The sequence below is a fragment of the Epinephelus moara genome, chromosome 18 (genome assembly GCF_006386435.1).
Source record: "Epinephelus moara isolate mb chromosome 18, YSFRI_EMoa_1.0, whole genome shotgun sequence".
In the NCBI taxonomy this organism is placed as follows: Eukaryota; Metazoa; Chordata; class Actinopteri; order Perciformes; family Serranidae; genus Epinephelus; species Epinephelus moara.
Genome location: NC_065523.1, coordinates 15,721,959 through 15,738,727, shown reverse-complemented (window position 1 = coordinate 15,738,727; position 16,769 = coordinate 15,721,959). Strand labels below are relative to the sequence as shown.

General features: G+C 41.6%; 1 protein-coding gene across 4 annotated transcripts in view; it reads left to right on the top strand.

The window, feature by feature from the left end:
* The window catches only part of gjc1 (gap junction protein gamma 1), a 57,702-nt gene extending 41,352 nt beyond the window's left edge, over positions 1 to 16,350 (top strand). For 3 of the 4 annotated variants that reach the window (XM_050068294.1, XM_050068293.1, XM_050068295.1), the window contains one exon: positions 11,156 to 16,350. In XM_050068294.1, coding sequence (XP_049924251.1) covers positions 11,210 to 12,667 — 1,458 coding nt within the window. In that variant the 5' untranslated portion in view covers positions 11,156 to 11,209 and the 3' untranslated portion in view covers positions 12,668 to 16,350. Of the gene's footprint in view, positions 1 to 1,160; positions 1,463 to 11,155 lie in introns of those variants that run through there. The other variant, XM_050068292.1, reaches the window with a different exon arrangement.
* Positions 16,351 to 16,769: the final 419 nt, after the last annotated feature.

Genomic DNA, 16,769 nt, shown 5'->3' with positions numbered 1-16,769 from the left:
ACTTAAGGGGCGAACAAACTTAAGTTTGATTGAACTGAACCAAACCGGGCAGGTGTGAAAGCACCCTTAGAGGTGGCATGCTCATTTTTTAAGCTTGTCTAAAAAAAAAACCCTTTCTAAGTGCTCTCTGGTGGGCAAATGATATGATGGAAACACTGTTTCTTAACTGTTGCAAACAGCTTTGGTATTTCTATATTGCAATGTCTTGTTAGTTGTCTATATACACCAAAATCTGCTAAGCTAAAATGGACTGATATACAACTTTAAGAGTCGGGTTATGCCAAAAAATAGCCGGCTTATGCACACATTTTTATCGTCTCTCATGACAGTCAGCTGTACACACAAGAAGTGACAGATAGTTAAAGACGAAAACAAAAGAGAAGTTCAAAAGCTGGCTCTTTTTTCACCTCCGAACAGCTGGTAAATCATGCCGTGAACTGGGAGAATGCTGTAAAGTTTAAGAAATTATCAGACACAGTCCCACATGAATCCACTGTTTCTTGTTGTAAAGGGATAAACATGTTTCAAAGGTTTATCTCTGTTTGCATTAGTAGCTCCTGCTCTCTTTTTATGGAGGCTGAAAATCTTCTCAGTGATGTTTTTATTGGTAGGTTGTTCCCACTAGAATCTTATTTGGACAAACATATCTAAGCTTAATTACGTCTACTCAATGTGCATTATGCACTTGTTTTGTTTCCTTTTTTGCAAACCAAGCACAAATTGTTTTACTATGTAGAGAAATTACAAGCTTTAAGTTATTTAATTAGGATCTACTAGACTCAAAAAGCCCCCTTTACCACAGTTGGATTCACTATTAGATGCACCATAACACTGTTACAAAAGCATAAAAGCCAGATGTCTAATTGCTACCCTTACCTTCTCCTGAAAGCCCGTCTAGTGCCCCTCACGGATAGCCAGAGGTCTCACACAGTCAATGAGTTGAGTATCTTTTACCTCCAAAACCACATACTTCCCCTTCCACCCTATCACTGTCTGTCAGTTAGACTTCCCCTCCCTTCACCCCTCCAAGGGGTATTAAAACCCCACCACCTCCTCCTCATCCTCATCATCACCACACATACAAACACACACCCATCCCCACCCCCAACCATGACCCAGTTTGAGAGGGGATGAGGGGGTAAAGTGAGGACCATTTTGAGTACCACGGGGAGAGAGGCAAGATGCTCTGCCTCCCTCATTCCTCTCTCTTTCAAGAAGAGCTCACACTTGGTTAAGCACACATACTGAGGCTCTTCATGAGAGAACGGCCACAGAGCCGTGTGTTTTGTTTTTGAGTTTTTTGTTGTCTGGATGCCGTTGTTGATTTTAGGTCAGTGATGTTTGATGTCAGCCGAGGTTAAGGGGTATGTAAAGGAGGCTAAGTGGGACGAGGAGACAGAGATGAGGGGCCTCAGGTTGAGAGACAAAGGACACAGTACCTGGTGTCTGGGAGAAGAGTAGAGTGAGTATGCTGCTTCATCACTTTACTTTCTGCTTGTTTGTTGTCTGTATCTGCTTGTATTTTTGTATTAAATCATTTGAAAGTGACTTTAAGTGATGACAAGGGAAATAATCTCTCATTTGTAACTGATCAGTTCTACCAGGAAGCCAAACCTCTTGACCAAAGGATACATATTTACAATGTCTAGTGACAATGTCATGTCTTCCTTGACTTGCTCGTACTCTTTGGGGGAACTTAACATAGCAAAAAATACTATTTACATGTATCCTTTCTCTGCATGATGTTGAATAAAAGGCACAGTTGCACACAGAGAGGCTGCTCCTGCCTCAGAGATTCATCCTGTAACATATGGAACCAGTTTGCCGTTGCGTTTCTTCCCTTCGGACACTGTTAATGAGGGAATTTTTAGTTTCTCACGAATACTGAGAGAGAAGTGCTTCTTCCGAACCCGCCTCCCTCCTGCAAAATGAAGACGAAGAGCTCATTCATCCATCTCAGCAAAGACTTATTCGTCTCAAGATTCTCTCACTGGCCAAGGTCCACGTTTGACCACAATGTTGAGCAGTTTCTATTTTTATCCCTCACTTATGTCTTCTGCTACACGTTTTATGAGCCAGAGGCCCAAATTGGGGTGTACCGCCTACTCAGACCTTTGGAATTTACAGGTCATTTGTGTGTCATGGCCGCGCGCATTGATCACTTCGCAAGTAAGTTTCATGTCTGTGTTTGTGTGTCTAAGTACAAGCACCACACATTCTGGTAGAAATTAGTGTATTAAATGAAGGTGATTAACAGCTGTGATGACCTTCTGTGTGGGTGAACTCAACTTAAAGCAAAGTCACTGTTGGCATGCATATCTTTAATCACTTCAGGGATTTTTTTAAACAAAGTTGCTGCTCAGAAAAAAAAGGACAACCAGAAAAGTTGATAAGAAATCCATTTTTAGCTACGATGGATTTTTTGGGTGGTTTGAATATCTCTGAGAGCCTAACAAAGGAGCTTATCCAGCCTTCAGAGGAGGAGAAGGGGAACCACAATACAAGAAGCCCCTCGTGCTTCTTAAGCCGAGCATTTGCTTGCGGTCGGTCTTCCACGCAGTGCTGTTGTGGTGGTTATCTCCACTCATATTGTCAAATCACAAGCGGAGAGGCCGGTGACCTTTGTGTGATATAATTTTGTTGGTTTTAGATGGGGTCTTGTAGCTTCACATCAGCCATGGTTTAACCCACATATGACGATCCAGGGGGTTATCATGGACAGATGTCCGGTCGGCAACTGTGAGAGCAGATTAGTTTGATCTGTGCAGTGTGTGTGGGACAAGGTGGAGGCTTGGAGGGGCATCAGTGAAGCCTGAGGATGCCACTGGCAGAACAGAGGGAGAGGGCAGTCTGGCAATGACCCTCAAATAAGGAAAATTGGAGGAACATCAGCCTTAACAGAACACGCTCAGAGGTCCCAGTCAGTTGTCTCACAGCTCTCTGATGCTTTCATTGTGTTTATTGTTTAAAGAAGCATTTGTGTTGACTGGTGACTGGAATTAATAAGATATTTTATAGACACTAAAATCATCCACATATCTCTTGTTGGCTCTGGCTTACCCTGTGATTAGAATCTCTTAACTAATTTATTTATTTTTGATGGCTATGGTCTAAAAGAGGCTTATTAACTTTTGACTACACTTGGCTCTTGGACAATAGGCTTCATTGTGCCAGAAATGATATCGCGTCCCAATTAATTATTAGCTACATTATTCTTTTTTTCAGAATAAAGGTTTCTTATTTTATGTAATTAATCTTTACAAAGCCAGCATATTAAATCCATGAACACATTGCAGAACTTTATTGTCGGCGGTGAAGACAGCTTCAAACTCTGCCGCCACCAGTTTTCATTGAGTTTTCTGTTAATATAAAATGGAAAAAAGTGGCTTCCTCATACTAAGAGAGGGATATTTGTGAAGCACGCAGCCTGATTTAACGATCTCTCTTTTTCTTGGCTTTGCCTCGCTGCCAGCCGACTGTTGAATACGTTCAGTATCAGCAATAAATGATCGAAATCCTTTTTGCTGTGAAAAGCACACTCCAGATTTAACTCTAGATTTGTTTCATTACTTAGCACAAATTATGCTAAACAGACATTTATATTTTTTTTTTCTTGAATGAAAACTAGCATCTTGCCATTGCTGTAGAAAAATAAAACAGAATTGCACGAGAGATTGGCATCTCTCATTTTTGCACAATTGACAGAAATTGCAGTTCAGCGTTATCCTGGTAATACCATCAAAGGGTGGCCATTATAATGTTATTGTTGCTTTGCTTGTGTTGCACTTAATGATGATGTTATAACTCAAGGTAGCCCCTCATGCACATTCATGCCATTGCTTAAGATGCTATACCGAGACATAGGTTAATAAAGGCAAAGCACAAGTACTTGTAGCAGCAGTGAGGAAAAATATGACATTGATATTATAATATGTAGCCAATAGGCACTACTGCATATAAGACCAATAAACAAAATATGAAAAGTATGACAAAAGTATAGTTTATATCATTTGCTGTTTCCATTTTTAAAAAAATAAATAAATAAAAGTGTAGATAGTGAACAGCTAAAATCATTGCGCACATGTTGCTCACCTGAAGTTGCTGCAAAAATAATCATGGGATTAATTAAGTTTAAAGCACTGTACTGTACATAAAAAAAGCAATTGTAACCACAAAAAAGTACCAAGTCAACAAGAGGAGTGTTTTAAAGGCAGCAGATCAGCAGGATCAAGACTAACTCAATCTTAGCATGATGATGACACAGACTGATGTCTATTCCAAGCCCATACTGACATTCATACTCTGCAGGGGGAAACGTACATCTGTTCTATGAGCTGACTGATGGATAGCGACTGCCACATCTGTACGGATGTTTGAATGAGTACTGTGTGAGATTAACAGAGAAGTGGAGACGAAATAATATAAAAAATTAGGATATGATCCAATAACTGCATTTACTTCACATGCAGTGAACACACAATAATGGTTTTATGTACAGGAACAGTTTTGCGCAGCAGCTTAATGTTGCATCATTCTATAAATGTATGTTGGTATGCTTCACTTAACTGAAGTTTATCTAGAGGCAAATAAATCGAATACCCTCACATTCACTCATTAGAGCTTTTTCCCTACCATTTACAGTATGTTCATTATCTAAACCGCTCTTGGCCTGTGTTTATTAATTTTAATGTGGCTTTGTGTGTGTGTGTGTGTGTGTGTGTGTGTGTGTATTTATTTGTGTATCTGCAAAAAAACAAGCAGTAATATGTAAAATGTAGACAGTCTAAAGGCATAGAGAGAGGATAGACAAACTACTGGGCCAATCAGCCTCATATTTTGTGTGAACATTTATGACTGTAGGACCTCTCGAGGTTGCTGAGATTTAGAAAACAAAAAAACCAAAAGAACTTTTATTGACTGTTTTATACCGTCATTGACTGCTGACTCCTCACTCCTCTTAGCTGTCTGATAGAGGCAGCAAATCATTATTAAAATCACATAGCAAAAAGGTATTTCTGGCACAATTCTATCCAGCACTGCTGCTGCGCCGCCTTCCAGCTGCCATGGCGGTGACCCGGCTTTGTTCCATACTCAACACTGTGGCATTTTGGAAGCAAAGAGTTTTGCCTGCCTGATTTTGTAGACTTGCAGATTTTGTTGATTTGGTCATTTTTCCTCGATATTAGTGCTTCTAACATAAGTGAGTAAGTAGGCTGCGTGGTTAAATCATGTCTCTTTCATTGTCTGTTTTAATCGTGTTTATTGCTGCTATTAACTACTTTGTTGTGTTGTAGCCTGTCGACAAATACATTACCAGTCAGTCAAGTTATGAATGACATGGATCACAGATTTGTGGCTGTGTTTTAGTTGTTAAAAATACATTATCATCCTCATTATTATATTGTAGGCCTTTTTGAATTCCATTTTATATTACAGTTCCTGTTAGAAGAAGATCTGTTCTGTGCAACAAGCATTTTTCATTAGCCTCTAGAACACTGCTGAAAGACGCCGCAGTGTGTCTGCTGGAATTACGAGAATTGTCGGGTGGCTGCAGCCAGAATGCGACAGCCTGGCAGAGATCTGCGCTCTACTGAGTGCACTTTTCTAGTTAAAAGTGCAGTTTATTAACACTCCAATACAGAAAGACTCTAAAAAAGCTTTTTCCCTCAGGGCATGAGGACAGTGACCTCTGACCTCTGTATATCCTCTACCTCGTCTAGTATATTGTCCTCTGTGAGTCCTTTGCATTGCACATTTGCACTTGTGCATGTATAAAATTTTATTGTATCTACAGTTCACATTTTCATATACTAAAAAATTCAACCTTATTGACTCTTATTATTATTCTCTGTTGCACAAAGCCTTTTTTTATAACAGCCAGCTTGCATTTCATTGCACGTTTTGCCTGAGCATGTGACAAACACAGCCTTTAAATCTTTTGTAAGTACATATACATCTACGTCATAAAACCTGTTATTTTATTTGTTTGTTTACTGTTTTATTTCCATGTCATGCCAAAAATCATCTTCTTGCTGCACATGTAAGTGGACAGTAATTGATGGTGTTGCTGAAATGTGATATACAGAAGCCATGACCTGGCACACCTGTTATGTATCGTCACCTGTTGCTGCACAGGACTCTCCTCAATGATGCATGCGGTTACAGCACATCTCCCTGTTACACAATTACAAGCCTCGTTCACCTGAAGTGTTCTCCTGCAAGAATCGGGGTAGTCCTGTGGTGGGCTCATTCCCCCTGGTGTCCCTCCCAAGCCCGGGACCTTCCAGCTGGAGCACTGTGTCCACATGATGAGTCATTACCATGAAAGAGGAGCACCTCAGCTAACCCTAATGCAGTCTTCCTCATAGTCATGGTGCGTTTGTGTACAGGGACATTGTGGCTCTGCTCCGCATGCTTTTTGAGGGTGTTGCACGTGTGTGTGTGTGTGTGTGTGTGTGTGTCTGTGTCTGTGTGAGTCTGTCTGTATGCTATATCTGGATGTCAGTCTCTGTGGATCCGGAGGGGTGAGGGCCAGTGACTGAGGGGATCCCTCCAGTGACGCTTACTGTATTTGTAGCTGTCTGATTGAATCGCCGTATGATGTCGCGATGTGAAGAGTTAACCCCCTAGGAGGAGATATTGTTGTCCTTTGACCTTGCACTGTTCTGTTAGGGCTATTAGCTGTATGGGCTCAGATGTATCAGAGAGACTAATAGTTTGATGATCCGTAATTACACAGTCATGACCTTTTGGGCTAATGGCTATAGAGCCACTGATCCTGAATGTCAATCCCTTTCAAAGATCATTACTAGTCTCCTCTTACAGTATATAAAATCACAGTGGGATTACACTGAAGGGAGTTTTCCTTGTTTCCTTTTCCGACTTTAGAACCAAAGTCTGTGTGCTTTTTGATGTTTTCATGTGTGACATGATTTCCACCAATTTGCTGTTCATCGTTTACATCAGAGTAACAGACAGAAAGCCGGCCTGCTGTGTCTGTGTGGAGGCTGACTCACCCCAGTAACTTGATGCACAGAGTCAGCTTCTTACCCCTAACTGCCCCACTAGCTCCCGCAGACATAAATTAGATGAGAAAGCAAAATGCCAGGTTATATGTGGCTGAGGTAGCAGGAGTATTCAGCCCAGGCAGCCATGTGCCCGGGCTGGAGCGTCTCTCCTGGTCAGGAGGGGGTGTGACAGTTCCTGGTACACAAACTTACCTAAGAGCTCTAGAAAGTGAATACAAGGTTGTATCAAAGGAAGTTCCTCTATATCTTGTGAACGTTACATCACACCCAATTTTGGAAACAAAACCAAACCTAGGGCTGGGAAATATATACATATATATTTCATTGATATTGTAATATGAGACCAGATATCATCTTAGATTTTTGATACTGTAATATATGTGTTATTTTTTTCCTGCTTTTAAATGCTGCATCGCAATGAAGTGATGGAATTTTCTGAACATACCCTACTGTTCTTGCTTTCTATTCTTTGTCTTTACCCACTTAACCATTATATCCACATTACTGATGATTATCAATCAAAGTTGTCTTGAAAATATTTTCTTAAAGCGCTAATAGTTAACCCTAAAATATTAACATTGAGATATTTGGACTAAAATATTGTGATATTTGATGTTCTCCATATCACCCAGCCCTACTCTGGGTCGGTCAGTCATTACAAACCCACAGTGCTTCTAAACTCTATTGGAGATCCCAAAGTTTCAAAAAAATACCAAATGTGTGTGAATTTTAAAGAAATGCGTATAAAATGATGCACAGAACATTTCAATGATTTCCATTTGAGCTAATCGTGCAGCCACAAAAACATGAAAACTTGGGTGTGAACTTTTTACTCAGTGTAAACATCAAGAGCTCCAACATGTAAATAGAACGTACAGGAAAACCATATGATAAGGGCTTAAGATCAAAGAGCAACCTCCAAAACTAAAAAAAAAAAAAAAGTTCCTCTAATGGCCTCTTGAGGCTGGCTCCAGAAGCGAGTCAGTCACCATAGACGCCAATGTTAAAATGACCAACTTTACAGTAGAATTAAACATGTTAACAGCCTGGTACAAAAAACAGATTTGGTCATGACAGCTGGATGGGGGGGATTTTTATGTAAGTCACTACTTTATAGTTTGTTGAGGCTTAAAGTTTTGCATATTTAAGGCTGGAGCTGCATGAATGACAGGCTGTCTGTGAGGCACACTACAGTCTATGAGTCATGACAGGCTGTCTGTGAGGCACACTACAGTCTATGAGTCATACAGTCAGGTCCATAATTATTTGGACAATGATACAGTTGTCATCATTTTGGCTCTGTACACCACCACAATGGGTTTTAANTGCATGAATGACAGGCTGTCTGTGAGGCACACTACAGTCTATGAGTCATATATTTATATATAAGGATTAAAAAAAAATTGTAATTAAATAACTTGATTAATCGCATTTTTATCAAATAGCAATATTTGATACAATACGCAAAGTTTTTCAATTCAAATAAATTTTGGTTGACCACTGAATCAGTGAATAGACATATACGTGAACTTAAACAACAAAAATGTTTATTTTTCATCTATATTTATCTGTGGATTTTTCATCTGTCTACTACATTCACAGATTAGTGCAAACTCAAAGTGCAATTATTGCTATTATATTGAACATTTTAAGACTTTTTGGCTCTGAAACCCATCATCTGGTCTATTGTGGGCTGGCTACGCTGCTTGCCTGTACCAGGACTGTCGTAGCTCACGTTAGCTCTGGGGAGCAACATTTTTTGCATTGACGTGATACCATAGGCTTTTAGTGCTGCGGTGATAAGAAAACTCTTTGTTGCAAAATTTGCACACAACCATGCTCTTATCCAAGCTGCAATCGGGAAGTTTAAAAAACAAAAAGTTTGCCCAACAAGCCAAACAATGCTGTCTTCCATCACTGTTCACTAAACTTTCTTGTGCGCTGATGTCACTCAGTGCATTCTGTGCATCGTCTTCACAGCTGGCAAACAAACTTTAGGTGCATTACCACCACCTTCCAGGCTGGAGTGTGTGCAGTAGTGTTACCGGTGTGCCAGAAATTAGGGAACTGAGCAAGGTGCGATTAAATGCGTTATTTTTTTAACACATTATTTTTTATGTAATTAATTATTGAAATTAACGCGTTAATTTCCCAGTCCCAGCCCTAATACAAACATATATACATACATATATATATATATATATATATATATATATATATATGTATATATATATATATATATAAAGAAATAATGCCCTTAATTTGAATACAGCAAGAGCAGGGAGGGCACACATCAGAGAGGAAACTCTGACTGAAGGCAGAAATCCGACAAAGTACATAAGTAATAACAACTTGAATTCACTATGTCATAAATATTTAATTAAGTTCACAAGTCCTATGAAAAGAAGTACTGCTATAGATAGTCCAACACTGCACAGACAGCAGAAACTGGAAAGGAAGGGAAAAAATAAGTATTAAAAGAGGCACTAACAATGAAACATCTTTGCCCTAAAACATTAAACAGCAGAATAACCTTACCATTATATTAAATCAAAGCAGTTTAACCTTTGCAGCTGACTCTCTGTGACTGAATCTGGTTAGTATTATCTAAAGGACAAGAGTGCAGCACAGTAAGAGTTATGTAAAGAAGTGCAATGATGTAATGCGGGAAAAGTCAGACAGAGCTCGACCATGGAAGGACACCGCTATGACTCTGTGTGCTTGTGGCAGCCTCTCACTCCGCTTCAGCCATTTGCTGCTTACTCATACGTGTTGGTCACAGACGCTCACAGTTAGCACTCTCCCAAGGACTCAGATGCTTAATCTGATTGTACACAGTTAAGGCCTCTTACTGTATGTGGGTAATATGCGTACTGGAGTGTGTATTTACACACAAAGGATTCCTGACATCTACCTCCTGTGTCCCAGGCATGCCCTTATATGGTCAAAGTGATCAATATGACACATGTTTCATCGCAAGCCTTTTTCCAAACATTCCCGCCCTCTCTGCTCCTACTGGAGACACAAAGCAGAGGGCTGGGAGCTCCTACCCGTCTCCTCCAGCTAAATTTTCCCTCTCGCTGCAGCTGTAGTTAGCTCCGACTAAGCTCTCAACCTGCTTGGTAAGGATATAGTCCCTGGAAGCCCTTTAAACCCCAAACTAAGCTAGTATTCATGGTTGGATTTTCCTCTCAGTCTGGCTGACAATAAGCCATGCGCTATTGCGGCTTCATAAGGGGTAAAGTTCTGTGGAGGTGTCATACTCATCCCCCAAAGCTGCCCTGAGGGACAGCAGTGTTTGGGTTCAGCTCCACTGCCTGAGCTAATGTGGGTCTGCTGTCTGACTCCCCGCTCCAATGGTTTGTGCCCGGCCACCTGCTGATTCTGCTGGTTTGGATGGACTGCCTGGAGCCCAGACCTAACCTACATAGGCAACATGTCCCTTTTCCTAAACTGTGCTCAACTGCACACACACACACACACACACACACACACACACACGTACGCACATGCACAGACGCACAGCACAATGCTATTTACCTCCCAACCAGAACAAACCAGTCAAGTTAATACAATCCTGAAAACTGCACCTCACACAGAAGAAGGCTCACTAAGAGGATTTATTCTTCAAAAAGAGATAGGCTGTTAAATAAAGTGAGTGTGTATTTGGCGATAGCAAATTCCCTATTTGGATTATTTTGCCTCCTTCTCAGTGCTGCTTGATGGTATTTTTTAATACCGATATCCTCTTTCCACTTGGTCTTCTAATTCCCTAAAAGAGCCCGAACTTGACAGCGACCTCACTGTGGCGCAGAGCCCCGAATTCAGTGTGTGTGCATTTGTGCTGCAATAAGCAACAGATCAAATTAAAGATATATTGACTGCCTAAGCTAAGAGGGGGGAACACTTATTTTAATTAAGGCAATTATTATGTCACCCCTTTTCCCATCTTCCTACTGAGTTTGCAGAACTAATGCCATTTTCCACAGCGATAAAAGTCTAGAAAAATCTGCACAAATCTCACTACTTGCTTTACTCCGTTTTGAAATTAGCATTTCCTGTGAACTCATACTCTTTTCCTTTTTCTCCCTCTTTCTTCCATTTTCCTCCTGCTTTACTTTGTCCAGAGTCTGTGAGCAGGTGAGAGAGGGACACTGTCTGCCCCACTGTCCAGCGACACCATGAGCTGGAGCTTCCTCACGCGGCTGCTGGAGGAGATCCACAACCACTCCACCTTCGTGGGGAAGCTGTGGCTCACCGTGCTCATCGTCTTCCGCATCGTTCTCACTGCCGTTGGGGGAGAGTCCATCTACTACGATGAACAGAGCAAGTTTGTCTGCAACTCGGGCCAGCCGGGCTGCGAGAATGTCTGCTATGACGCCTTTGCCCCTCTATCTCACGTTCGCTTCTGGGTCTTCCAAATCATCTTGGTGGCGATGCCTTCTCTCATGTACATGGGCTATGCTGTCAATAAGATCGCACGATTGGATGAAGCCAAAGGAGGAGGTGGTTCTGCTGCAGTTAGAACAGGAGGAGGGGGCTACACACACAGAAAACCCAGGAAGATCTGCTTTGGAGCACGGCAGCATCGGGGCATTGAGGAGACTGAGGAGGACCAGGAGGATGATCCCATGATCTATGAGGTACCAGAGATTGAGCCCCCTAAAAGGCCACGGGATCCACTGCAACCCACACCTAGACCCAAAATCCGGCATGACGGGCGCAAGCGTATAAGAGATGAGGGGCTGATGCGGGTTTATGTTTTACAGTTGGTGACTCGTACACTGCTGGAAGCAGGCTTCCTTGCAGGCCAGTATTTGCTGTATGGGTTCCGTGTGATGCCCGTGTTTGTGTGCTCGGGGAAACCTTGTCCCCATAGTGTCGATTGCTTTGTGTCACGGCCTACAGAGAAGACCATCTTCCTGCGTATCATGTATGGTGTCACTGTCCTCTGCCTCACGCTCAACATTTGGGAGATGCTCCATTTGGGGATTGGTACCATCTGTGACATTCTCCGCCGTCGGCGCTGCCCACCTCAGGAGGACGAGTACCAGTTGGGATTGCTTGGCACCAACGGGGGTGTGGAGGGCTCAGTAGGGGGGACAGGGCCAGAGGCAGGCTCTGAGGGAGGGGTGGGTGGAGACGGGGCTGCGGATTACGTTGGTTACCCCTTCTCATGGAACACCCCATCAGCTCCACCTGGCTATAACATTGTGGTAAAGCCAGAGCAGATGCCCTACACGGACCTAAGCAACGCTAAGATGGCATGCAAGCAGAACAGGGCAAATATTGCCCAAGAGGAGCAGCAGCAATTCGGTAGCAATGAGGATAACTTTCCCACCGGAGGGGAGGCCCGTGTGGCTTTGAACAAAGACATGATCCAGCAAGCTCATGAGCAACTGGAGGCGGCCATCCAGGCATACAGTCAGCAGCACCGGGCAGAAGAGCAGCTTGGAGACAACCAGGATGACAAGCCCCAAAGTAACATCATCCAGGCCCAACCTCAGCCACAGCCTCAGCCCCAGAAAGAGCGCAAGCATAGATTCAAGCACGGAAAAGGTGGCAGCAGTGGAGGAGGCAGCAGCAGCAACAGCAGCAGCAGCAAATCAGGAGAGGGTAAGCCCTCTGTATGGATTTAACCCCAGAAACAGTGACGTGTATTGAAACCATGTATATATTGGAAACTGGATGACAAGTTGTTGCAATCTTCCTTGGATATTTAAACACCACTGTGCCTTAAAGAATCCTGCAAGCTGGAGAAGATGTGTATTTGTGTACTAAAGTGTGCAAAAGAAACGTGATGTTGCAGCTGACAATTTGTTTTGTCTGGGCTATCACTGTTTAACTTGAAACATCACACCAACACAAACTGTTGGCTACAGTCTGTCGTTTACATGTCTCGTTCTCTTCAAGTCTTGAAGCAGATTATTGACCTCTGTTGTCTTCCCGTTTATCCTTTATGAGGGGTTTGAACTTTGGAAAATTACTGAATGATAATGAGTTCTGTTGCAAATCAGATTGATCCCAGATTTGGCTTAGCTCATTTTCTGGCCGCTCCTCTGCATAGACAGCGTCTATATAAATACATTGGCATCCTAATTCTTTTGACATCAGACTGAAGTATAATCACAGTACAGAGGCAAAGGGATGCCAGGTCATTACTATGTTCTGGCAAGCTAAAGCTATGTTTCCATACTGTAATGGCATTATCAAGAATCACATCATAACAATGCAAAATGCAATAAAATGAAACATAATTCAGTGGCAGCACCTAAAGCAGTGACGTGATAATCCAGTGAGAGCATCACCTTCCTGAAGGCTGTATCCTGTCAGTCATGTTCTGTGTCTGCTTTCTCTCCAATGTGGATCACAGTGTTATGTTGCTGTGACTTTGCATTTGACAGTGTGTTTGTATATGTCTCCTGTTCTTTTCTTTTTTTTTTTAATATATATATATATATAACTGTGCTACACTATCTGCTGCTTGGAAAATGACGAGTATAGCAGGTGGATCTGAAATTTCCTGAGAGAAAAAAAAAGTTCTTTTTTATAAAGGTGCACATGCAATCCAGTTTTTATACCTTTCTCTTCACTTCTCAGTTTCTCTTCCTGGCTCTTCATGGCTATTGAATAAGGCTGCTCAGCACTCCATTGGTGTCTCATCTGCCTTGTAGTTGACTGCCCCCTGGTGGTATCTTCAATTGGGCTTCCTTTATTTGGAAGTAGATACCAATTGCCAATGCTACCTGCATCCAGCAACACCTTAACCAGCTGTAGTGTTCCTTTTCTATTGACAAGCCTTGTGTCGGTTAAGTCTTCTCAGCGCTACAAGTTCAGTGTTAGATGCACAAGGCTGCAATATCACCACCTTGTAATGGAAAAGGTTTAAAGCCATTACTATAATATAGTGAGACCAAACACTGTTTGTGTGATGCAAGTGTCAGTGCCAAGATTTTATGCTGGGCTGCCACGAAGCCTGGTTGTTTGTAGCTTTGGAATACTGTGGCCATGCTACTCCAGTTGTGGAATAATGCCTATGTGAGACCAACCCTTTTGTAAAAGTCACTTGTTTTTTGTATTACAGTACATGTATTGCTTTTCAGAGTGGGTTTTAAATAGCAAACTCCAAAATGGAGTCAATTTTTGTGTTTGAGCCAGTGTTTCATATGAAAACACTTTTTTAAAGAACTGTTTTTGTAAAATAAAGAAAATGCAAGATCTTTAAACAATGAATTAGTCGTATGGATATTTATGGTTATTGTGTTTGAAATTGCCTTCCAACTGTAAAAATGTGAAATATGACATAGTATATTTTTATAATATGTCGGCTACAGTGACTTATTGATGTAAAGAAAAAAAGCCAGACTTGTCCCTGTATGTTACAGTATTAATATTTAATGTATGTAGCAACCCTCTGGGCTGTGTTTTAATAAACAGTGTTACTCCTTTTCCAACATTGTTCTGAGATCTACTGAACAGCTGTGTGTGCAGGACAGCCTGGATGGTGAAATAAATTGAGGAAAAGACATGAAGTGCCAAATTACTCAAACCATTCCAAGCTTTGCCCACAGTGGCTCTCCAAACAAGCAGCAGTTCATTTCAAGATGGTAAATTGGGGAGGGAGCAAATCTGAAAAGCCGTGACATTATGTTCTTGATTTAATAAATCTTGTCTGAAGGATCTGAGGATTTTCCCAGGAAACAGTAAACGAACTGGTCAAACCATTGTAAGGCTGGACATTGTGACGTGGCTTCCTTCACATAAACACAGTGCACAATACAACAGGGAAAGAGTCTTTCTCACATCTGTTCAACATGCCGGCCAGCAGCAGACAGTCATAAATCACCAGAAGTATTTCAGTCAGCTGCTCTCCAGAGCAGTGATTGACACTGGCTCCACTGATGCCGCTCCTTCCCAGTAAGCCACAGGTGATTTACCGAAAGTTTTCCAGTCAATCAGTCCTCGTTAAATACATTCCCAGTAAGTCAAGTTTCTCAACCAAAGTATTCACTGCATTTTGTTGAAGACAAGGAAACAAATTGAAGTATAAATGGGAAACAGGCAGCTGGCGATGCTTTGCTGTTAGAGCCAGCTGAAGCCACTAGAGGGCGACTTCCTGTCAAGGAGGGAGCACTATCGAGAGAGAGGAAGGGGCGTTTTGAGAAGGTGCCATAAGGGTACTGAAAGACCCCATCTGCTCAGAGTCTGCACAACTGGCAGCTTGGCCTAACATCGCTAAAAGTATTCTAGGTTATGTGGCTCAGACTTGTCTGTTTTTAGGGAAAAGAAATGAATTTAAGCAGCTATCCAGGTCAAAAGAGTTACCCTGTGGCACAGTTATGTATTTGTGTCACCTTGTTCTCTTTTGTCTGTTGACTGACTGAGAAAAAAGAGAGTAGGGTAGATAGAAAGTGTGCTTATTGGACCGAAATGACTTTTACAATTACTTGTATCAGGGGTTATTCTCTACACATTGTCACTGTCCTGAGAAAACCATGTCTCTCCAAAATGTCACCAGGGCTTTTTAAAGAAACACTAAAAGCAAACACAGGACAAGCCCAGGGTAAAGATGCCGTGTCAGATTAGGCACTGACGGTCTTAAATAAGTGGGTCAATGTGTAATTTGACGCTTACGACATTGCATTTGCTAGAAAATAATAATGAAGGCCTGTTTTTCTCAACCCATAAAGAGCATCTAAACGTTTAGGTTTATGAGTTTGTCAGTATGTCCATGTTGGTTTCTCTCTGGAATGTTCGTTTGTTGTGTAAGTACATTGACTCTTTAAGGATTTTCAGCCAAAACATATTGGTAATAAAGTACTGACAGTTGCAAGGTGGCAAAAAAGAGCTGACAGCCATTTAATTATCCCTCATACCTGGCAGCTGAAGGAATTATAAGTGGAAGCACCTTACAAAGTGGTTGTATCAGAAGTCTTTTGTGGGTCTTTTTTATCAGGGATACCACAATGTCCACCCTCAGCATCTGTCTGTCTATGTAAAACAATGTCTGTGTTCAGAAGATGGACTGTAGTGTTTCCATACATGTTTCTTATAGTCACCCATGTGGGATGTGACGATAAAACCAGTGATATTATCAATACAAACTCTGATTCATACATGCATTTGTGTATTTGTGTGTTTTTCTATGCCTTTTGCAAAATGTACATTTCTTTGAGTGCCATACTGGTATCCCCTGGCAAAGTTTTTCTTTTCATATTCTTTGATGAAAACATTTGCATGTGAAAAGACCTATTTTCCTATAAAAAAAATAAATCAGAAATGCATATTGAATAAAGTGTCTGTATCTTTTGTTTGGGCTGCAGAGCCAAGAGAAAACGTCTGGAAATAAAAGGCTTCCCATGTTTAAAAGTTGAGTATTGTCCTGTTCTTGTTGTCAGTATGAGATATGTGTTTGATTTTGATTGGTGGAGAGCAGCAGGTCTCTGCAGTCCTATCAGGAGAATTACGGTCACATGGGCTGATGTTGTGTCACGGGCAGGAACAACACAGGAGACCTAAGAAGTGCCACTTCAGCTCATGTCAGCTGTGTCATTTTGTTTGTCACTTTGGCAGTTCATTCGGTGACAGTTGAACTTCAGTTTTATGATGGCAGAACATTTGAGTCTGTCAGGCTTTGAATTATATTAACTCATTACAAGGTAAATTAGCTACTAGTTTTAAAAGCTGAATTGTCCCTGATATAATCACTTCCTCGATCAATCCAGACTGAACTAAAATGTC